Source organism: Bufo gargarizans, chromosome 4, assembly GCF_014858855.1.
Source record: "Bufo gargarizans isolate SCDJY-AF-19 chromosome 4, ASM1485885v1, whole genome shotgun sequence".
Lineage (NCBI taxonomy): Eukaryota > Metazoa > Chordata > Amphibia > Anura > Bufonidae > Bufo > Bufo gargarizans.
The window spans coordinates 303,960,813-303,985,858 of record NC_058083.1 but is presented as its reverse complement, the minus strand read 5'-3'; the positions used below and the strand labels follow the sequence as shown (position 1 = coordinate 303,985,858).

The following is a 25,046-nucleotide window of genomic DNA, read 5'->3' as shown; positions in this document are numbered from 1 at the left end:
TGTGCACCCTTGCTAATTCTGCGTTCTCTGCTAGCCCCTCCCTCTCCTTCTTGAATAAGAGGGTCATAATTTCATCTGGCCCTGTCAATCCAGAAGGAGAGGGAGGTCTGGCAGAGGAAGCAGGAGGGTGCACAGAGTGGCTTGGGCCTATCCTCGGTGTGCTAAACTACTCATTTGCATATGGATTAAGTATTTTTTCTTCAAAATGAACAAGTGAATCATAAATGTACAAATTACATATGTTACTGAATATTTTCCTATAAAACTACAGTAGATATCAATCTGCTCAGCTATAGTGACCCTGCCCTATAAGATGCTTCTTGCATATTGCATTGCATTTTGTGATGACAGGTTCTCTTTAAGCTGTATCATCCAGAAAATCATTTTATCTAGATTCTTATTCATGACATTTTGCCTTATTTTTGTATACTGTGAATAATACAATCTGTAAAAGCAATAAGCTATTTTAATTACAAGGCTTGACAATTTGTAGTAAAACTGTTCATTTTCAGAGATTTGGGCCATATCTCAGTTGTATCTCAGATTCCCAACCTCTATGTATGGTGTTACCCTAAGGGTATGGCCACACAGCCAAGTTTCCTGATGCAGTTTTGGAAGCCAAAATCAGGAGTAGGTCATACAAGGAGAGAAAGTATATAGGACAGATACAACTTCTCCTCTTTTTATGAAGCCACTCTTGGTCTTAGCTTTAAAACTGCATGCAGATCTTATATAATTACATTACAACCTCTTTAATCTGAGAGCAGATGAACATAGACCTGACTCCAGTGCATTTGAGAAAAAACCCAGTGTGGGTTGATACTTGGTGTTATATGTATACTGTAGGCATGGGGGGGGGGGGGGGAGTTTATAGTTTGGTGAACTCTTTTCTTTTTACTCTTTATATCTGCCATTACAAACTCTTGAGGTCGGATATTTTAGATCCGTTCCTATATTGATGTCTATAGCACTTTCTTCGACAAAAGGAAACTTCTTAGGTCCTCTATAAAGTTTTTGGAATGAATAAATCATGTATCCTTTATGGCTCTACATTGCTTTCTATTTCATAAAAATAAACTTCCATGCAAGTCGTCAATCTCCAGTCGACCAGCAGCCTGGCATTTCTAGTTATCCCATTTGATGCCGATCCTGGCAAACTTTAGGTCAACTGAAATTTGTAGGGCAGAAGCAATACATGGTTAACTGCTGCTATCAAGACAGACATGTAGAGCCATGGCTATAGTATACTTCGGAGGCATGGTATTTAGGAGTAGGGAGCTCATGTGGCTCCTGAGCCATACTGCAGCCATCACTTAGCATTCAAATTTAAAAATGCATCAGTTTTCACCAACAATGCCTCTTAGATCTTAGACACCTTGATTTCTTTCAGATGTCTCATAAGTTTTAGGTAGCTCTTTTATAAGAAGTATTAGCAATACCACACGTTGTTGTTGTGTTTTTGTGTGCTGCTGCTTTGTGCATACACTTAACAATTTTAGCTGTTAACTGCATTTGTGTGTTGATTACCCATCAATAACATTACCTTTGTGGTGGAGTTTTCAAGCTTTTTATGTTTATCTCCTTCATGGATCCACATTATTTCCTGTCATGTCACTTCCAGCATATCTCCGGAAGGCACCAGAAAAAAAGGAATCAGCAGGGTGAATGTTCCTTAGTCTGCTTCATTCGTCCTTCCATAAACTGTCGCAGCAAATCCCGGACCTCGTCAGAGAAAGTGATTTCAAGGGGCTTTTAAGAAGCAGAATAGTCCACACCCAGTTGTGCTTGTCAAAATGTTATTTTCAATGACAAAATAAAAAGTTTTCATGATATTTATTCTGACATAGTGTCTCCTCATTGCCAGTTAAGGCTACTGTCACACTCGCGTTTGGTGCAGATCCGTCATTTATCTGCACAGACGGATCCGTTAACATAATACAACCATCTGCATCCATTTGTATTATCTTTAACATAGCCAAGACGGATCCATCTTGAAAACCATTGAAAGTCGTATTCTATTGTGCCAGATTGTGTCATATTCTACGGATCCATATTCTATTGGGCCATATTGTGTCATAGAAAACGGATCCGTCCCCATTGATTTACATTGTGTGTCAGAAAAGATCCATTTGGCTCAGTTTTGTCAGACGGACAACAAAACGCTGCAAGCAGCATTTTGGTGTCAGCCTCCAAAGTGGAATGGAGATGGAACGGAGTCAAACTGACGCATTTCGATCGGATCCTTTTCCATTCAGAATGCATTAAGGGAAAACTGATCCGTTTTGGACCGCTTGTAAGAGCCCTGAACGGATCTCACTAACAGAAAGCCAAAACACCAGTGTGAAAGTAGCCTTACATGCAAAATCACAGCTAAATGGCCTGATAATCACAGCATCGGGATTGAGTTTATTCTAAAAATATAACAAATTTACTAATAATGTCATCAGCTGCATGCCCTGGTCTTGTCTTAGTCTTGTTGTTTAATATGTATTGGTAACCAGAATTTTCCCATTTCGTTGGTTATAAAATTACAGAATATTTTCTAAAAGTAGCGATCTGTGTTCAGGATTAGTATCTTAGATTTCTCAAGTAATTAAAATGAAACAGACAATATTTTCTGTATCTGTTTTACCATTTTTCATTTTGTAATCCTCTATTTTTTTTCTGCCAAACAGCAGCTTAAAGAGAAACAGTGCCTCTTTTGTACTTGACTTTGCAGTACATCCCTATTTGTGGAAATGACAAGACTGGTTCTTTTTCTGAAAAAAAAAGTACTTTTTTTTCTAATAAGGGCTATCCTTTTAATATTGCATGAAAACTAAATGATTAAAGTGACCCTTGATCATTGTATATTTAACCATTTTGGGTGAATATAATAAAATGTCTAGCTATCATTTACTACTTAATCATCTGTACTCATAGAAGTCTAATGATAAAACCTCTAATATTGCCATGATAAAAATTATATTTATACATGTGCGTACTGCAAACAAAGATCTATATCTATCATCTGTATGCCTGTCCATCTATCATCTGGTTTTTACCTATCCATTTTTCGATTTGTCTATTAAATTTAATATTTTTAAAGCTATGTATGCTGGACTTCCCATATAACTCAGGCTCAAATAAGGTATCTATGTTTAAACTGGGCAGTTTTCTATAATATTAATAATAACCTTTTTTCCATTTTGACTCATGTACTATTACCGGACGCTATTCTTTCAATTGGAAGTACTATGTATATAGATATTTTACATTTTGTATTATAACAGCTATCAAAGTGATGTTTTCTCTAAATTTGCCATATTATACAAGTTTATGCCTTAAGAGACACATGTTAAGTGTATATGATATTTATCACATTTACAAAAATAAAATCTCTAGCAACTGACTGTCTATCTGACATAATTTATCTGTAATATCTTTTACTAAACATTTATACTTTATGTATAATATCACAGTACATTTATAAATGTTGATATCACAGAGCAACCTTATAAAAAAAAAATGGAACACAAGTGGTAATGGTAGATCTCACAAAACTTCAGTGAAGGCTAGAACATAACAAATAAATATACCCTTTATTAATAGATATATGGAAGCCATCTTGTACTTCTCTGGTGTTTTATTTATCCATTATTATAATTTATTAAGCAAACTATTGAAAGAGTTGCCTCATGTAGACAACCCTTGTGCATATGTCCACTTAGAACATATGAACATTATAATGGGGACCAGCCAGGCCCCTCCTCTATTAAGTAAAAACTGCTCCTGGTTAAGTAAAGTTGGCTGGCTATTTATGATAAGATTGGCCATTTATTTGACTGGGTGACATTGGATTCTACACTTCTCCTGCAGCAGCTAGAAAATGTGTGGAGGCGAACATGGGACAATTACCTGACTTGATTTTAAAAGAGAATAGTTTGCATAAAATAAAGGCTATTGTGTTGGCTTGAGGCTTTGTTGAGTAGTCAAAGACACATTTATATCACTTTTTTTTTTTCATCATTAATTTTTTTGCCTTACTCCAAAGTAAGGCATTCATGTTTTCTGATGTATTGTGATAAGCTTACTTTATAAGAGCTTAATAATATATATTTTACTAGAAGAATGACCAGGCTTCGCATGGGTATATTTAAACTATTTTGTTTAATGTTTGTGTATTAGATTAAAAGATATCCACAGTGTTCCGCATAACAGTGACCTCTACAGCACCCCTCCCCCTTAATAGTCACCGCCATAGCAGCCCACCCTGTTAATTTTGACCTCCATATCAGCCCGCCCCTTTAACAGTGACCTGCACAGTGCCCCACCCCGCTAACTTTGATCTTCACAACCACATGCTCTCATAACACGGTCCTGAAAAAGCAGCCCTTCCCCTTAACACTGACCCTCCACAGAACCCTGTCCCTTAACATTGACCTCCACAGCAGCTCTCCCCCTAAGCTTTGACCCTACTGCACCACGCCTCATTAATATAATATCTCCACAGCACCCTGTCCCCTTAATATAAGACTTCTATAGCACCCTGACAACTTAAAATGTGACATCTATAGCACCTCGCCCCCATAACAATGACCTCTAACAGTGAAGAAAAATGGCTGAGTTGTTATGAAAAGCTGTTGTAACTGTGTATGTCAAGAATGAAGGACGTATTGGATAATAATGTGACTGTGTGAATGGCAGTTAGAATGTGAGCGAAGCTGAAAGCTCCTATTGGCTAATAATTTATTTGGTAATTTCTCAGGAAGGGTAAGTCCTAGAGAGCTGAGAAACTGGCCTAAAACTTTTCCGGACACGTGATGTACCTATGTGCCAAATTTGGTGCAGATCAGTCCAATCATTTGGCTGTGCATAAAGAACAGATAGAAATAAATTTTTATATATAAAATACTAGCAGGATGACCCGGCTTTGCATAGGTATATTTTATCTATTTCATTTAATGTTTGTGTGTGTTGTTAAAAGATATCCCCATAACAGTGACCTTTACAGCCCTCTGCCCCCTTAACAGTGAGCTCCCCAGCCCCCCACTCCTAAACACAGACCCCCTTAATAGAGCCCCGCCTCCTTAACCCCTTAAGGACTCAGCCCTATTTCACCTTAAGGACTTGGCCATTTTTTGCAAATCTGACCAGTGTCACTTTAAGTGCTGATAACTTTAAAAACTTTGAAAACACTTTGACTTATCCAGGCCATTCTGAGATAGTTTTTTCGTCACATATTGTACTTCATGACACTGGTAAAATGAAGTAAAAAATAAATAAATTTTTTGCATAATAAAATACCTAATTTACCAAAAATTTAGAAAAATTTGCAAATTTCAAAGTTTCAGTTTCTCTACTTCTGTAATACATAGCAATACCCCCAAAAATTGTGATGACTTAACATTCGCCATATGTCTACTTCATGTTTGAATTATTTTGGGAATTATATTTTATTTTTTGGGGATGTTACAAGGCTTAGAAGTTTAGAAGCAAATCTAGAAATTTTTCAGAAATTTAAAAAAAAAAACAATTTTTAGGGACCACTACAGGTCTGAAGTCAATTTGCGAGGCTTACACAATAGAAACCGCCCAAAAATGACCCCATTCTATAAACTACACCCCTCAAGGTATTCAAAACTGATTTTATAAACTTTGTTAACCCTTTCGGTGTTGCACAAGAGTTATTGGCAAATGGGGATGAAATTTGAGAATTTCATCTTTTTGCCTAATTTTCCATTTTAACCAATTTTTTCCACTAACAAAGCAAGGGTTAACAGCCAAACAAGACTGTATCTTTATTGCGCTGACTCTGCCGTTTACAGAAACACCCCATATGTGACCGTAAACTACTGTACGGCCACACAGCGAGGCGTAGAGTGAAAGGTGCGCCGTATGGTTTTTGGAAGCCAGATTTTGCTGAACAGTTTTTTTGACACCATGCCCCCTGATGCACCCCTAGAGTAGAAACTCCATAAAAGTGACCCCGTCTTATTGGCGAATGGGGATGAAATTTGCGAATTTCATTTTTTTGCCTAATTTTCCATTTTAACCAATTTTTTCCACTAACAAAGCAAGGGATAACAGCCAAACAAGACTGTATCTTTATTGCCCTGACTCTGCCGTTTACAGAAACACCCAATATGTGGCCGTAAACTACTATACGGCCACACAGCAGGGCATAGAGGGAAAGGTGTGCCATCTGGTTTTTGGAAGCCAGATTTTGCTGGACAGTTTTTTTGACACCATGTCCCATTTGAAGCCCCCTGATGCACCCCTAGAGTAGAAACTCCATGAAAGTGAACCCATCTAAGAAACTACACCCTCAAGGTATTCAAAACTGATTTTACAAACTTTGTTAACCCTTCCATTAACCCTTGTTAACCAAGATTTAATGGAAAATAGAGATACAATTTCAAAATTTCACTTTTTTGGCAGATTTTACATTTTAATATTTTTTTTTCCAGTTACAAAGCAAGGGTTAACAGCCAAACAAAACTCATTATTTATCGCCCTGATTCTGTAGTTCACAGAAACACCCCATATGTGTTAGTAAACTGCTGTACGGGCACACGGCAGAGCGCAGAAGGAAAGGAATGCCATACGGTTTTTTGGAAGGCAGATTTTGCTGGACTGGTTTTTTGACACCATGTCCCATTTGAAGCCCCCCTGTTGCACCCCTAGAGTAGAAACTCCAAAAAATTAACCCCATTTTAGAAAGTATGGAATAGGGTGGCAGCTTTGTTGGTACTAGTTTAGGGTACATATGATTTTTGGTTGCTCTATATTACACTTTTTGTGCGGCAAGGTAACATGAAATAGCTTTTTTGGCATGTTTTTTTTTGTTATTTACAACATTCATCTGACAGGTTAGATCATGTGGTAATTTTATAGAGCAGGTTGTCACGGACGCGGCGATACCTAATATGTATACAATTTTTTTTTATTTATGTAAGTTTTAAACAATAACTTCATTTTTAAAACACAAAAAATGTTTTAGTGTCTCCATAGTCTAAGAGCCATAGTTTTTTCAGTTTTTAGGTGATTATCTTGAGTAGGATCTCATTTTTTGCGGGATGAGATGACGGGTTGATTGGCACTATTTTGGGGTGCATATGACTTTTTGATCGCTTGCTATTACACTTTTTGTGATGTAAGATGACAAAAAATGGCTTTTTTTACACCGTTTTTATTTTTTACGGTGGTCATCTGAGGGGTTAGGTCATGTGATATTTTTATAGAGCCGGTCGATACGGACGCGGCGAAACCTAATATGTATACTTTATTTTTATTTATGTAAGTTTTACACAATGATTTCATTTTTGAAACAAAAAAAAATCATGTTTTAGTGTTTCCATAGTCTAAGAGCCATAGTTTTTTCAGTTTTTGGGCGATTATCTTGAGTAGGGTCTCATTTTTTGCGGGATGAGATGACGGTTTGATTGGTACTATTTTGGCGTACATGCAACTTTTTTGATCACTTTTATTACCTTTTTTGGAATTAAGGTGAGCAAAATTTAAATTTTCTCATAGTTTTTATTTTTTTTTATTTTTATGGCGTTCACCATGCCGGGAAAGTAACATGGCCGTTTTATAGATCAGGTCATTACGGACACGGCGATACCTAATTTGTGTAGTGTATTTTTTATTTTCTTTTTTATTCAGTGATAAATGTTTTTTTTATCTTAACTTTTTTCACTTTTTTTTTTACCCAGACCAACTTGGTACTTGAAGATCCAGTGGGTCTGATGTCTGTATAATATAGTACAGTACAATATATATAGGGTACTGTACTGTATTTTACTTACACTTTGTCTGAACAGATCTATGCTTTTAGCATCGCCGACACGGGGGGTCACATGACCCCCCTGTCGTTGTGACAAGATGCCGGCTGAATGATTTCAGCCGGCATCCTGTTCAGATTAACCCCTGGGGCACCAGAATCCCGATTTAAAATTAGGACGTACCGGTACGCCCTGAGTCCTTAAGGACTCGGGAAATAGATCGTACCAGTACGCGCTGCGTCCTTAAGGGGTTATGATGTGACCACCACAGCATCTCGCCCCCTTAACTTTAACCTTCATAGCAGCTCGCTCATTTAACCCTTGGCCTCCACAAAACTCCACCTGCCTTTCTAACAAAGACCTCCACAGTGGCCTGCCCCCCTTAACAGTGACCTCCACAGCAGACTACCCTCTTAACTGTGACCTCTACAGTGACCTACCCCTTAACAGTGACCTCCATAGTGCCCTGCCCTTTAACAGTAACCTCTACAGTGCCCCCCTTTAACAGTGACATCCAAAGTACCCCACTGCCTCAACAGTGACATCCACAGTGGCCCGCTGCCTAAACAGTGACCTCCACAGTAGCCTGTCCCCTTAACAGTAACCTTCATAGCAACCGCCCCTTTAACCATGACTTCCACAGTATCCAGCTGCCTTAACTGTGACCTCCACAGTGGCCCGCCACTCAACAGTGACTTTCACAGTGCCCTGCCCCCTTAACTGTAACCTCCACAGCACCTGCCCCTTTAACAGTGACTTCCACAATACCCCGCTGCTTTAACAGTGACCTTTACGGTGCCCGCCCCTTTAACAGTGACTTTCACAGTTTCCTGCCCCCTTAATAACCTCTACAGCGCCCGCCTCTCAGTGACCTCCATAGCAGCCGTCCTTTTATTAGAAACCTCCATAGTACCCCATCTCCTTGACAGTGAATTCCACAATAACCTGCCCCATTAACAGTGACCTCCACAGCACCCTGCTCCTTAACACTGACCTCCATTGTGGACCGTCCCCTTAACTATGATTTCCATAGCAGCCTGCCCCCTTAACTGTGACTTCCATAGCATTCCAATTCCTTAACAGAGTTATCCACAGCACCCTGTCCCTTTAAAGGTGACCCATAGCAGTATATTTCATCTATTTCATTTAATGTTTGTGTGTCGTTAAAAGATATTGACAGCATCCCACATAACAGTGACCTCTACAGTACCCCACCCCCTTAACAGTGAACTCCACAGCCCCTCGACTCTTAACACTGACCCCACAGTACTCTGCCTCCTTAAAATAGGACCTCCACAGCAGCCCATCCCCTTAACTTTGACTTTCACAGCAACCCACCGCTTTAACAGTGAGTTTCACAGCCCCCCACTCCCTTGACATTGACCTCCTCAGGGGTCTGCCCCATTAACAGTGACCTATACAGCAGTCTGCCTCTCAACATTGACCTCCAATGGGGGCCATCCTCTTTTCTGTGACCTCCACTGTTCCCTGTCCCTTAACAGAGACCTCCACACTCCTTTAACAGTGACTGCCACAGTACTCCGTTCCCTTAACAATGACTTCCACAGTACCCCACTCTCTTAACAGTGACCTCACAGTACCCTGCTGACTTAACAGTGACCTCCATAGCAGCTGCCCCTCTAATAGTGGCCCCTGCTTCTTAACAGTGACCTCCACAGTGCCTGTCCCTTTAACAGTGAGCTCCACAGCAGCCTGCTCCCTTAACAGTAACATCCACAGTAAACGCCCCTTTAACAGTGACCTCCACAGTGCCCACCCCTTTAACAGTGACCTCCACAGTGGCTGCCCCTTTAATAGTGGCCCCTGCCCCCTTAGCAGTGAGCTCCACAGCAGCCGCTCCTTTAATAGTGGCCCCTGCCCCTTTTAATGTTAGGGCTACATGATGACATGTGTTCCGCAACATTTTGTCATACCAATGTCATGCAACAATTTTTATAATGATAGGCTATTGTGTCGCACTGCGACATGCTGCGACTGTGACACATCAGCCGCAAAAAATCCATCCAAGAAGGATGCATGTAGCATTTGTAGCAGTGTAGTTTTGCCCTATGTGTTGTGCGACTTTTTGTCATCGTGTAGCCCTAGCCTAAAGCTGACTTACAGAAATGAAGAAAAATGGCTGGGTTGTTATGGAAACCTGGAGTAAAACTGTGTGTATGTGATGACTAAGGGCCTGCTAGCTTCTATTGGCTGATAAGAGACATGTGACCATGTGTATGGCAGTTGGGATATGAGTGAAAGGCTTGCAAGCTTCTACTGGCTAATGCAGGTCATTGTTGGGGGAATATCTCTGGAACGGTACATCCTAGAGAGCTGAGACCCAGTCTAAAACCTTCCCGGACACCTGATGTACTTATGTGCCAAATTTGGTGAAGATCAGTCAATGACATATGCGAGGTAGAGAAGAATGGATAAAAAGCCAGTGATGTGAATTCTTTAAATCCAGAAAATTAATACAGTGTATTTAGTGGTAACAAGGAGATCACTTTTTTATCTGTTCATGAATACAATTCATTTTGTTATCTGTTTTGCAAAAAATGAGTAAAATACCCCCCCCCCCCCAAAAAAAAATAAAAAAAATAGTTTTAGTTTTTTTTAATTTTATGATTAGAGTCAAATTGCCATATCTTATATAGTAAAAGTCATAAACTATATAATATATTACACATACATATTCCACTATACTTTATGGCGGGTTCACCCCTTTTTGCTTTCTTGCTTTTGTCATGAATGTTTGAAGAGTAAAACATATGCCACACATGTATGCAATTTTTTGCCTATTCAGTTGCATGCATCATCTATTGTAAAAAACAAAACAAAAAAAAAACCCTATGACATATATTGACCAAAGGACTCCCGTTTGGCATATGTCTGGCCCATAGAATTCTAAGGAGTTATTAGACACCGGGACACTCTGTATATGCTAGACCGGGATCAACAGCCTCCGACACTCTTATTATTCTGAAACTAGAACTCCCAGAATCGTCCTTTCATTTTATCGGAAGGTACAAGAATAGCCAAGTGAATATGAATGCTGGAAGTTGTAATTTCACAACAGCTTGAGTGCCGAAGGTTGCTGATCCCTTCTCCAAACAAACATTGTCAACACAGAGCGTTATGTAAAGCGTATTTGAATTTTTTATAAATTTTTCATAATAGTGAAACAGCGCACTTCCCTGTAGAATCGTAAGTGTGAAGGAGTTGCATTTCTCTCATAAGTAGGGGGTATCTCCCTTCTGTGCAATCTGTCCTCACTTCCCACTATGTTTCTTTTCTTCTAGTGAGCTCAGAAAGATGATAAGTAGGAGGTAGTTATACTTCTAAACCCACGGTGGCATCTGTGCTCTTCAGAAGCAGCGTAAAAATAGTTCTATCAGTTTCAGGAGCTCAGTTAGCTCTGACACACCCTCATTTCTTGTTAGACATTTTATAGTTACATAGTTAATACGGTTGAAAAAACATACATGAGTCCATCAAGATCCATCTCTTGTTACTAGAGATGGATATACCCTAACAACAGGCACTAGTGGCCTTGACTTTATAGCTTTTCTTGGGTGGATATAAGATTTTTTTATATTAGGTGATTTACAATTTTTTTTATTACATCATTCTCTATTAAATTAAATTAAATTAAATTGTGTGAACGTACAGTGACTCTTTTTGTCTTCAAAGGGTTGTGTAGAATTAGAAAAATAGTTGCCTTCTTCTAAAAACTGTGCATGACTTACGCTGTAGTATTGCTGTTCCACCCAATTACTTCAACAAAGCTGATCAGCAATTCAAGACACAAACAACTGATGCACTGGTGTGGCTATGTTTCTAAAATTAAATAGGCATGATTTTCTGATCCTGTGCAACATATTTAGCAGTTACCATTTTCATGGTTCTAGTCGGGTGCCTGTACACACTGCTGAGCCTTATAACCACAGACAGAAAATCACTAATTGCCGAGCTTCATTAGTACTTGCATTTTGAAACCATGGCAAATAAAGATGGAGTGCTGCAATTAGTAGAAATCCTAATGTAGTTACCACTACTTAAAGGGACACTCTAATCAGCAAGGAATATTTGTTTTTCTTCTATCAGCTCACATCCCATACTTATGAAAAACTTCTCATAGCAAAGAGTCTGCAGTGATTACTTCTCTTTGAGCTACAGTACACATCAAAACATAACACATTTATTTCCTGTCCTGAAAGTGTACGACAATATATCAGTGTAATCACTGCTGATAGAAAGTCAGATAGGCAGGGATAAGTAACACATATGTAGAGAGGCAGGGGCTGTGCTTGAAAGTAAAGAGGCAAGCAGAGAAAATGCTTGATCTCTTAATCATCACTCAGAGTATTATTAAAGGGGTTGTCTAGTTTCAGAGCTGAACCCGGACATATCCCCATCTTCACCCCTCTGGCCTCTATGATATGAGCAAGGGCTTGTTTGTTCACCTTGGCACACTGCTAGGCAGAGGCTTCCGCCCAGCAGTGTTTTTTGTGACGTCACCGGCACTGATAGGCTAGGCTATTTTACAGGCTAGGGCAGTGCTGTAGCCTGCCCATCAGTGTAGGTGATGTCACTGGGCTCACTGCTGGGAGGAAGCCTCCACTTAGCTTACACTATGGAGAACCTGGTACATCACTGGAACTCCATAAAATGTCTTTGCCCTGCGCAACTCAGGGGGGCCACAGAGGTGAAGATGGGTATATGTCTGAGTTCAGAACCCCTTTAAGTAGACACTTTATAAGCAGTTTTCTATTAATGGAAACATATTTCCCTTAAAATATTTAAAAAAATCAAAGTCCCTACACAATATAAAAAAATAAAACAGTTGCACTTGAAAAAAATGAAATAGTTAAAATAGTATAAAAATATGTTATAGAATATACTGCATATGCTTCTAACAAGATACCACAAACAGTAACATAAAAATAAAGAATTTTAGTTTGTTGTTTTTGACCTCAAAAAAGCATGAATAACAACAGTCCTGGTAAGCTTTGTTATAATGTCTGTAGCCACGAGCATCTAACATAATTTCTGACACATCTGGCCATTCGCCAAAACAGTGTTTGATTTCAAATGAACAATAAATGGGGTAAGATAAGATATCTATGGTTACGGTAATTTAAAAATAAACCTTAGGTTTCAAAAAAACAGTCAAGAAAAATAAAATGAATAGGAATATTAATCTGTCAGTGAATTACCGTTAGACATATAGAAATTTTATTGTATGCTATAGACATGCTGTGAGCAAAGCTGATTATTACTTATGATCTTTAAGGAGGAAGTGTAAAATAAATGATCACTGTATTTTAAATGCATGGGATTAGTAAACTTGATTGAATTATTCAAAAATTTGATTTGGCTGCTTCGCCAAATTATTCGCCACGAAGAAAGAGCATTTCTTTGTAAGAAGTGGGTGCAATGAGAGAGAGTGGTGATTGCGCCTCTCCCCATCATTGTACCCCTTTGATGCCGTGTTCATAGCTGAAATCAGCATATGAAAGTAATAATACAGTGTAGAATTGAAAAGAATCATACTTACCTCATCCATTTCCTCGCGACGAGCTGGCTGCTGCTGATTGAAGATCAGGTGCGGAATCTTGTGCTGTCAGTGATGATGTTATCAAGTTGCCCAGTGTGGTGATGTCATACATCACCGAGCACGGGATTTCGTGCAAGATCTTTAATCAAGATGGTGGTGGCGGCCCCGTCGCGAGCAAATGGATGAGGTAAGTATTTTTTTTGTTTCCTTTTTTACACCATTTCAGGGAAAATTGATCGGTTACCAGGAAGCATGTGGAAATTCGGTTTCACAGCAAATCGAATATTCCCTGAAATTTGGATCCACACTAGTCAAAACTAGTCTAGTCAATAAACTACACATGTTAACAAATCATATTATTTTAATGGTTTTAATATTTTCCTTATTTTGAAACAATGTCTTAATTAAATGTATACAATGCAAGACACTTATTGTTCTCTAGGATTACATCATTTAATGTATTTGTTACTTATCTATTTAATTCATTACATGTATTTTACATGTTTTATTTATTTAATCAATACATTTCATTTAATGAAATGTGAATTCACTAATGTTTTTTTTTTTTTTTTTAAAGTTCAGCAAAATTGTACAAAAATATATCAAATTTTACCACATGACAATTATTATAAATGTATAAGTTTATATAATAAGGGAATCTATCACCGGGTTTATGTTGCCTGCATTTATGTTGTCAGCATAAATTAGTGAGAGACACCCCAACTCTTTTCCGCTATAATTTACTAGTGCTTTTCCTGTAGTTTTCATAAAACCAAACTTTATCACCTGCACTGGAGCTCAATGTCCTCTACATTCTGGGTGTGCACTGGACCTGGGGGCAGTGTTTTAAGTCTTTTAACTGTGGACACATTGTGGCAGGGGCGTGTCTGGGCTCCTTCCTGCAAGAGTGACGCCCCTCTGGGCACCTTACTAGCTCATTTGCATACCAAATAAACTGGATTTTCAGAGGATAAAAAACATCTATTGCTGGAGCAAAGGCACATCTTGAAATAAGGTACTAAGTGCTATTAGGCCATGGCTTTACTTCAATAGCAATTATTGTTGTGATAGATTTCCTTTAAAGCTCTCCTACAGCAGTGAAGATAAATGGCTGGGTTGTTATGGAAACCTGGAGTAAAACTGTGTATGTGGAGACTGGAGGACCTGCGGGCTTCTATTGGCTGATAAGGGTCATGTGACCAAGCTTCTATTTGCTAATGCATTTTTTGGGAATATCTCAGGAACTGTACATCCTAGAGAGCTAAGACCTGGTCTAAAACCTTCACAGACACCTGATGTACCCGTTTGCCAAAATTGGTGATTGTAAATGCGACCGTACGGATTCCTTTAGCGGACATACATACATACATACATACACACTTACACTCAGCTTTATATATTAGATGCGGTCTGGTAGTTCTTTATTGGATTGCGTTTAACATTTTACCATTGGCATACCTTTTACATTACATGGTGTTTGTATGTACGAGCATTGGTGCTCATTATATATGCAGCTTTGTTTGTTTCCATTATTGAGAGATCCTCGTTATAAGGGCTTATTCATACAACCGTAGTTTGGTTCTGCAAAACATGCGGCTCAGGTGCGAACCCATTCACTTCAATAGTTGCTCCGTAATGTGGTCCTGCAAAAATTATAGATCATGTCCTATTTTTGTCCGTTTTGCGGACATGAATAGGCATTTCTATAATGGGCCGCCTGTTCTGTTCCGCAAATTGCGGAAGGCACACGGGAGGCTTCTGTGATTTGCGGATCCACAATTTACGAACCGCAAAACACGACACGGTCGTGTGAATGAGCCCTAAACCTGGTGGCAGATTCTGTTTAATTAGTTTCAAAGAATAGAAAATACAAATTGTAAATGAAATGAAAGTATGAAATTAAATATTTAAGCTAGCACATAAAATGCCCAATACTTCAGTCCCCATCTAAAAAATAGGGCCATGCTGCTTTAAACTCATTTAGCAACTATGAATGAAAAATGTAAAGACGTGTCTAGACAAGCAGTTTACACTCAGGTTTCATCAAGTAGCCTTGTTTGTGAGACCATCTCTAAGGGTGCAAATTAGTGAGCTAAATATATTTCATAGTGTGAGCAGGTTATATGTTCTTTTCACATTCTCATTCAACCTATGGTAGAAACTACAAAAAATAAGATCCCATTGTGCCAATTAATATTTTATAAATTTTATTGACCTGAGTTATAATGTTTTGTCAGTTTTCTAGCTGGAAAAAGTTGCAAATACTGTGTTTGCTACTTTTTGAAAAAAACACCCACTTGTGTAAACATTTTTGTGCAAGTGCATTTCCCTGACTCCTTTGCCGCTTTCTCAGTGGGCCGCATTTATCTTCTTTTACGAAAGTTTTCTGTCATAAAAGAAAAGTCACGCAGACTGTGATGTGCCTAATTTACAGTGAGGCATTTACTCAATAAATTAGGTGCAGAATCTGTCCACACAGAGGGTTATTATAGGCCACATGTGTCGCCAGTCTACGTTAAATCAGGCCCTATGTGTATTTCAATTTGTTTTCTTGTTTTGTCATTTTAATTAAAAATTTTGATCATACATAAACGTGATTTATTTCAGAAACGGAAAGGGAAGAAGATCAAGTAATGGAGTCATTACCAACAGGTACTACTACAATGATCTCAAATTGTCTAATAATAAAGACTACATTGATGACTTATTATACCGAAAGAAGAAGGACTGGTGATTAAGTAAATTGCTTATGTCTGGAATTATCGGTTTGATAATTATATACAATACATAAAATAAAAAAAATGCATTTTTCATGACTACTTTTTTAAATATTTCAGTGAATCTGAAATGAAAAAATGAAGCAACTTTGCTATAGGTCATGATTAGAAAAGTGTTTTTCTTTATTTTGCTCCTACAGCATCTATGCACATCCATGTGTTTCCAGTTATACTCCATTTTACCTGTCCCATACTTACCTGCTCAATGAATGTTTGGTGACAATGTGAAACAGAAAGGAGCATGACTACAGAATCGGACTTTACAGAACTGTGTTGCCTGTTACCATGGGGACACATAAGACTGCATACGATCTATAAAACAAAGCGAAAATGAATGTTTAACCAAGACTTAGTTCAAAGTTTTTCTTTTTTATGTTTCAAAGAATTTTATTGAATTTAACCTTTAAAGTATAATTTTAATTTGGAACCTTTTAGCTTTAGTAATAGCAAGGGTACATTTGATAAACCTTCAAGCTTGCATTTCTTCATGTTTCATATATTTATAATTTTATTGTACACATGGTCCAAGTGATAAAAAGATATTGATGGTGCAAAGCATCATGGGTTATGCCGTCCAGCAGCTCAGGGTCACGGAACTATACATAGACTTTTTTAGATTGCTACATCGGTCTCTTGGCAACGGTTAATATTTTATTTTATTTTATTCTGAAATAGAATTTTACATTCCATGTATACCTATGTTGTAGATAAAACAGGTATAATAATTAGGGATGAGCGAACTCGAACTGTATAGTTCGGGTTCGTACCGAATTTTGGGGTGTCCGTGACACGGACCCGAACCCGGACATTTTCGTAAAAGTCCGGGTTCGGGTTCGGTGTTCGTCGCTTTCTTGGCGCTTTTGTGACGCTTTCTTGGCGCTTTTTGAAAGGCTGCAAAGCAGCCAATCAACAAGCGTCATACTACTTGCCCCAAGAGGCCATCACAGCCATGCCTACTATTGGCATGGCTGTGATTGGCCAGAGCACCATGTGACCCAGCCTCTATTTAAGCTGGAGTCACATAGCGCCGCCCGTCACTCTGCTCTGATTAGCGTAGGGAGAGGTTGCGGCTGCGACAGTAGGGCGAGATTAGGCAGATTAACTCCTCCAAAGGACTTGATTAACTGATCGATCTGCAGCTGTGGATCATTGAGCTGCTGATCCTCAATTGCTCACTGTTTTTAGGCTGCACAGACCGTTTGTCAGTCTCATTTTTCTGGGGTGATCGGCGGCCATTTTGTGTCTTGTGGTGCGCCAGCACAAGCTGCGACCAAGTGCATTTAACCCTCAATGGTGTGGTTGTTTTTTGGCTAAAGCCTACATCAGGGTGAAGCTGTCACACCAAGTGCATTTAACCAGCAATAGTCTGTTCATTTTTTGGCCATATACAAAATCAGGGGCAAGCTGCGCCTGTCACCAAGTGCATTTAACCCTCAATGGTGTGGTTGTTTTTTGGCTAAAGCCTACATCAGGGTGAAGCTGTGACACCAAGTGCATTTAACCAGCAATAGTCTGTTCATTTTTTGGCCATATACAAAATCAGGGGCAAGCTGCGCCTGTCACCAAGTGCATTTAACCCTCAATGGTGTGGTTGTTTTTTGGCTAAAGCCTACATCAGGGTGAAGCTGTCACACCAAGTGCATTTAACCAGCAATAGTCTGTTCATTTTTTGGCCATATACAAAATCAGGGGCAAGCTGCGCCTGTCACCAAGTGCATTTAACCCTCAATGGTGTGGTTGTTTTTTGGCTAAAGCCTACATCAGGGTGAAGCTGTCACACCAAGTGCATTTAACCAGCAATAGTCTGTTTATTTTTTGGCCATATCCCAGTCTAATTCTGTCACTAAATCCATACCGGTCACCCAGCGCCTAAATACTAGGCCTCAAATTTATATCCAGCTAAATCTGTCCCTAGTGCTGTAGCTGGGCGAGTTATTTAGTGTCCGTTCAAGCACATTTCTTGTTCTGGGTTGAAATACAATTCCCAATTTAGCAATTTCATAATTTAGTGGTTCCTGCTATATCAGAGCTATTTGAAATCTATCCCAAAAAGGGTATATAATATTGAAGGTGCACATTGGGTCATTCAGAATAACTTCACACACACCCGCTACTGTGTATTTCCAAGTCTAATTCTGTCACTAAACCCATACCTGTCACCCAGCGCCTAAATACTAGGCCTCAAATTTAAATCCCTCTAAATCTCTCGTTACCGCTGTACTGTTGTTGCTGGGCAAGATATTTAGTGTCCGTCAAAGCACATTTTTTGTTCTGGGTTGAAGTACAATTCCCAATTTAGCAATTTCATAATTTAGTGGTTTCTGCTATATCAGAGCTATTTGAAATCTATCCCTAAAAGGGTATATAATATTGAAGGTGCACATTGGGTCATTCAGAATAACTTCACACACACGCTTCTGTGCATTTCCAAGTCTAATTCTGTCACTAAATCCATACCGGTGACCCAGCGCCTAAATACTAGGCCTCAAATTTAAATCCCTCTAAATCTCTCGTTACCCACCGCTGTACTGTTGTTGCTGGGCAAGATATTTAGTGTCCGTCAAAGCACATTTTTTGTTCTGGGTTGAAGTACAATTCCCAATTTAGCAATTTCATAATTTAGTGGTTTCTGCTATATCAGAGCTATTTGAAATCTATCCCTAAAAGGGTATATAATATTGAAGGTGCACATAGGGTCATTCAGAATAACTTCACACACACGCTTCTGTGCATTTCCAAGTCTAATTCTGTCACTAAATCCATACCGGTGACCCAGCGCCTAAATACTAGGCCTCAAATTTAAATCCCTCTAAATCTCTCGTTACCCACCGCTGTACTGTTGTTGCTGGGCAAGATATTTAGTGTCCGTCAAAGCACATTTTTTGTTCTGGGTTGAAGTACAATTCCCAATTTAGCAATTTCATAATTTAGTGGTTTCTGCTATATCAGAGCTATTTGAAATCTATCCCTAAAAGGGTATATAATATTGAAGGTGCACATAGGGTCATTCAGAATAACTTCACACACACGCTTCTGTGCATTTCCAAGTCTAATTCTGTCACTAAATCCATACCGGTGACCCAGCGCCTAAATACTAGGCCTCAAATTTAAATCCCTCTAAATCTCTCGTTACCCACCGCTGTACTGTTGTTGCTGGGCAAGATATTTAGTGTCCGTCAAAGCACATTTTTTGTTCTGGGTTGAAGTACAATTCCCAATTTAGCAATTTCATAATTTAGTGGTTTCTGCTATATCAGAGCTATTTGAAATCTATCCCTAAAAGGGTATATAATATTGAAGGTGCACATAGGGTCATTCAGAATAACTTCACACACACGCTTCTGTGCATTTCCAAGTCTAATTCTGTCACTAAATCCATACCGGTGACCCAGCGCCTAAATACTAGGCCTCAAATTTAAATCCCTCTAAATCTCTCGTTACCCACCGCTGTACTGTTGTTGCTGGGCAAGATATTTAGTGTCCGTCAAAGCACATTTTTTGTTCTGGGTTGAAGTACAATTCCCAATTTAGCAATTTCATAATTTAGTGGTTTCTGCTATATCAGAGCTATTTGAAATCTATCCCTAAAAGGGTATATAATATTGAAGGTGCACATAGGGTCATTCAGAATAACTTCACACACACGCTTCTGTGCATTTCCAAGTCTAATTCTGTCACTAAATCCATACCGGTGACCCAGCGCCTAAATACTAGGCCTCAAATTTAAATCCCTCTAAATCTCTCGTTACCCACCGCTGTACTGTTGTTGCTGGGCAAGATATTTAGTGTCCGTCAAAGCACATTTTTTGTTCTGGGTTGAAGTACAATTCCCAATTTAGCAATTTCATAATTTAGTGGTTTCTGCTATATCAGAGCTATTTGAAATCTATCCCTAAAAGGGTATATAATATTGAAGGTGCACATAGGGTCATTCAGAATAACTTCACACACACGCTTCTGTGCATTTCCAAGTCTAATTCTGTCACTAAATCCATACCGGTGACCCAGCGCCTAAATACTAGGCCTCAAATTTAAATCCCTCTAGATCTCTCGTTACCCACCGCTGTACTGTTGTTGCTGGGCAAGATATTTAGTGTCCGTCAAAGCACATTTTTTGTTCTGGGTTGAAGTACAATTCCCAATTTAGCAATTTCATAATTTAGTGGTTTCTGCTATATCAGAGCTATTTGAAATCTATCCCTAAAAGGGTATATAATATTGAAGGTGCACATAGGGTCATTCAGAATAACTTCACACACACGCTTCTGTGCATTTCCAAGTCTAATTCTGTCACTAAATCCATACCGGTGACCCAGCGCCTAAATACTAGGCCTCAAATTTAAATCCCTCTAAATCTCTCGTTACCCACCGCTGTACTGTTGTTGCTGGGCAAGATATTTAGTGTCCGTCAAAGCACATTTTTTGTTCTGGGTTGAAGTACAATTCCCAATTTAGCAATTTCATAATTTAGTGGTTTCTGCTATATCAGAGCTATTTGAAATCTATCCCTAAAAGGGTATATAATATTGAAGGTGCACATAGGGTCATTCAGAATAACTTCACACACACGCTTCTGTGCATTTCCAAGTCTAATTCTGTCACTAAATCCATACCGGTGACCCAGCGCCTAAATACTAGGCCTCAAATTTAAATCCCTCTAAATCTCTCGTTACCCACCGCTGTACTGTTGTTGCTGGGCAAGATATTTAGTGTCCGTCAAAGCACATTTTTTGTTCTGGGTTGAAGTACAATTCCCAATTTAGCAATTTCATAATTTAGTGGTTTCTGCTATATCAGAGCTATTTGAAATCTATCCCTAAAAGGGTATATAATATTGAAGGTGCACATAGGGTCATTCAGAATAACTTCACACACACGCTTCTGTGCATTTCCAAGTCTAATTCTGTCACTAAATCCATACCGGTGACCCAGCGCCTAAATACTAGGCCTCAAATTTAAATCCCTCTAAATCTCTCGTTACCCACCGCTGTACTGTTGTTGCTGGGCAAGATATTTAGTGTCCGTCAAAGCACATTTTTTGTTCTGGGTTGAAGTACAATTCCCAATTTAGCAATTTCATAATTTAGTGGTTTCTGCTATATCAGAGCTATTTGAAATCTATCCCTAAAAGGGTATATAATATTGAAGGTGCACATAGGGTCATTCAGAATAACTTCACACACACGCTTCTGTGCATTTCCAAGTCTAATTCTGTCACTAAATCCATACCGGTGACCCAGCGCCTAAATACTAGGCCTCAAATTTAAATCCCTCTAAATCTCTCGTTACCCACCGCTGTACTGTTGTTGCTGGGCAAGATATTTAGTGTCCGTCAAAGCACATTTTTTGTTCTGGGTTGAAGTACAATTCCCAATTTAGCAATTTCATAATTTAGTGGTTTCTGCTATATCAGAGCTATTTGAAATCTATCCCTAAAAGGGTATATAATATTGAAGGTGCACATAGGGTCATTCAGAATAACTTCACACACACGCTTCTGTGCATTTCCAAGTCTAATTCTGTCACTAAATCCATACCGGTGACCCAGCGCCTAAATACTAGGCCTCAAATTTAAATCCCTCTAAATCTCTCGTTACCCACCGCTGTACTGTTGTTGCTGGGCAAGATATTTAGTGTCCGTCAAAGCACATTTTTTGTTCTGGGTTGAAGTACAATTCCCAATTTAGCAATTTCATAATTTAGTGGTTTCTGCTATATCAGAGCTATTTGAAATCTATCCCTAAAAGGGTATATAATATTGAAGGTGCACATAGGGTCATTCAGAATAACTTCACACACACGCTTCTGTGCATTTCCAAGTCTAATTCTGTCACTAAATCCATACCGGTGACCCAGCGCCTAAATACTAGGCCTCAAATTTAAATCCCTCTAAATCTCTCGTTACCCACCGCTGTACTGTTGTTGCTGGGCAAGATATTTAGTGTCCGTCAAAGCACATTTTTTGTTCTGGGTTGAAGTACAATTCCCAATTTAGCAATTTCATAATTTAGTGGTTTCTGCTATATCAGAGCTATTTGAAATCTATCCCTAAAAGGGTATATAATATTGAAGGTGCACATAGGGTCATTCAGAATAACTTCACACACACGCTTCTGTGCATTTCCAAGTCTAATTCTGTCACTAAATCCATACCGGTGACCCAGCGCCTAAATACTAGGCCTCAAATTTAAATCCCTCTAAATCTCTCGTTACCCACCGCTGTACTGTTGTTGCTGGGCAAGATATTTAGTGTCCGTCAAAGCACATTTTTTGTTCTGGGTTGAAGTACAATTCCCAATTTAGCAATTTCATAATTTAGTGGTTCCTGCTATATCAGAGCTATTTGAAATCTATCCCAAAAAGGGTATATAATATTGAAGGTGCACATTGGGTCATTCAGAATAACTTCACACACACCCGCTACTGTGTATTTCCAAGTCTAATTCTGTCACTAAACCCATACCTGTCACCCAGCGCCTAAATACTAGGCCTCAAATTTAAATCCCTCTAAATCTCTCGTTACCGCTGTCCTGTTGTAGCTGGGAAAGTTATTTAGTGCCCGTCAAAGCACATTTTTTGTTCTGGGTTGAAGTACAATTCCCAATTTAGCAATTTCATAATTTAGTGGTTCCTGCTATATCAGAGCTATTTGAAATCTATCCCAAAAAGGGTATATAATATTCAAGGTGCACATTGGGTCATTCAGAATAACTTCACACACACGCTTCTGTGCATTTCCAAGTCTAATTCTGTCACTAAATCCATACCGGTCACCCAGCGCCTAAATACTAGGCCTCAAATTTATATCCCGCTGAATTTGAATACAATACATTGGGCCAAATAATATATTTGTTGTTGTGGTGAACCATAACAATGAGAAAAACATCTAGTAAGGGACGCGGACGTGGACATGGTCGTGGTGGTGTTAGTGGACCCTCTGGTGCTGGGAGAGGACGTGGCCGTTCTGCCACATCCACACGTCCTAGTGTACCAACTACCTCAGGTCCCAGTAGCCGCCAGAATTTACAGCGATATATGGTGGGGCCCAATGCCGTTCTAAGGATGGTAAGGCCTGAGCAGGTACAGGCATTAGTCAATTGGGTGGCCGACAGTGGATCCAGCACGTTCACATTATCTCCCACCCAGTCTTCTGCAGAAAGCGCACAGATGGCGCCTGAAAACCAACCCCATCAGTCTGTCACATCACCCCCATGCATACCAGGGAAACTGTCTCAGCCTCAAGTTATGCAGCAGTCTCTTATGCTGTTTGAAGACTCCGCTGGCAGGGTTTCCCAAGGGCATCCACCTAGCCCTTCCCCAGCGGTGAAAGACATAGAATGCACTGACGCACAACCACTTATGTTTCCTGATGATGAGGACATGGGAATACCACCTCAGTATGTCTCTGATGATGACGAAACACAGGTGCCAACTGCTGCGTCTTTCTGCAGTGTGCAGACTGAACAGGAGGTCAGGGATCAAGACTGGGTGGAAGACGATGCAGGGGACGATGAGGTCCTAGACCCCACATGGAATGAAGGTCGTGCCACTGACTTTCACAGTTCGGAGGAAGAGGCAGTGGTGAGACCGAGCCAACAGCGTAGCAAAAGAGGGAGCAGTGGGCAAAAGCAGAACACCCGCCGCCAAGAGACTCCGCCTGCTACTGACCGCCGCCATCTGGGACCGAGCACCCCAAAGGCAGCTTCAAGGAGTTCCCTGGCATGGCACTTCTTCAAACAATGTGCTGACGACAAGACCCGAGTGGTTTGCACGCTGTGCCATCAGAGCCTGAAGCGAGGCATTAACGTTCTGAACCTGAGCACAACCTGCATGACCAGGCACCTGCATGCAAAGCATGAACTGCAGTGGAGTAAACACCTTAAAACCAAGGAAGTCACTCAGGCTCCCCCTGCTACCTCTTCTGCTGCTGCCGCCTCGGCCTATTCTGCTGCTGCCGCCTCGGCCTCTTCCTCCGCCTCTGGAGGAACGTTGGCACCTGCCGCCCAGCAAACAGGGGATGTACCACCAACACCACCACCACCACCTCCGTCACCAAGCGTCTCAACCATGTCACACGCCAGCGTTCAGCTCTCCATCTCACAAACATTTGATAGAAAGCGTAAATTCCCACCTAGCCACCCTCGATCCCTGGCCCTGAATGCCAGCATTTCTAAACTACTGGCCTATGAAATGCTGTCATTTAGGCTGGTGGACACAGACAGCTTCAAACAGCTCATGTCGCTTGCTGTCCCACAGTATGTTGTTCCCAGCCGGCACTACTTCTCCAAGAGAGCCGTGCCTTCCCTGCACAACCAAGTATCCGATAAAATCAAGTGTGCACTGCGCAACGCCATCTGTAGCAAGGTCCACCTAACCACAGATACGTGGACCAGTAAGCACGGCCAGGGACGCTATATCTCCCTAACTGCACACTGGGTAAATGTAGTGGCAGCTGGGCCCCAGGCGGAGAGCTGTTTGGCGCACGTCCTGCCGCCGCCAAGGATCGCAGGGCAACATTCTTTGCCTCCTGTTGCCACCTCCTCCTTCTCGGCTTCCTCCTCCTCTTCTTCCACCTGCTCATCCAGTCAGCCACACACCTTCACCACCAACTTCAGCACAGCCCGGGGTAAACGTCAGCAGGCCATTCTGAAACTCATATGTTTGGGGGACAGGCCCCACACCGCACAGGAGTTGTGGCGGGGTATTGAACAACAGACCGACGAGTGGTTGCTGCCGGTGAGCCTCAAGCCCGGCCTGGTGGTGTGTGATAATGGGCGAAATCTCGTTGCAGCTCTGGGACTAGCCAATTTGACGCACATCCCTTGCTTGGCGCATGTGCTGAATTTGGTGGTGCAGAAGTTCATTCACAACTACCCCGACATGTCAGAGCTGCTGCATAAAGTGCGGGCCGTCTGTTCGCGCTTCCGGCGTTCACATCCTGCC

General features: G+C 40.2%; 1 protein-coding gene across 1 annotated transcript in view; it reads left to right on the top strand.

The window, feature by feature from the left end:
- LOC122935391 (titin homolog) overlaps nucleotides 1-25,046 on the top strand; it is an 848,771-nt gene that overhangs the window by 343,270 nt on the left and 480,455 nt on the right. The window contains exon 24 of the mRNA XM_044291163.1: nucleotides 15,934-15,978. Within this exon, the coding sequence (XP_044147098.1) occupies nucleotides 15,934-15,978 (45 nt within the window). The remainder of the gene's footprint in view (nucleotides 1-15,933; nucleotides 15,979-25,046) is intronic.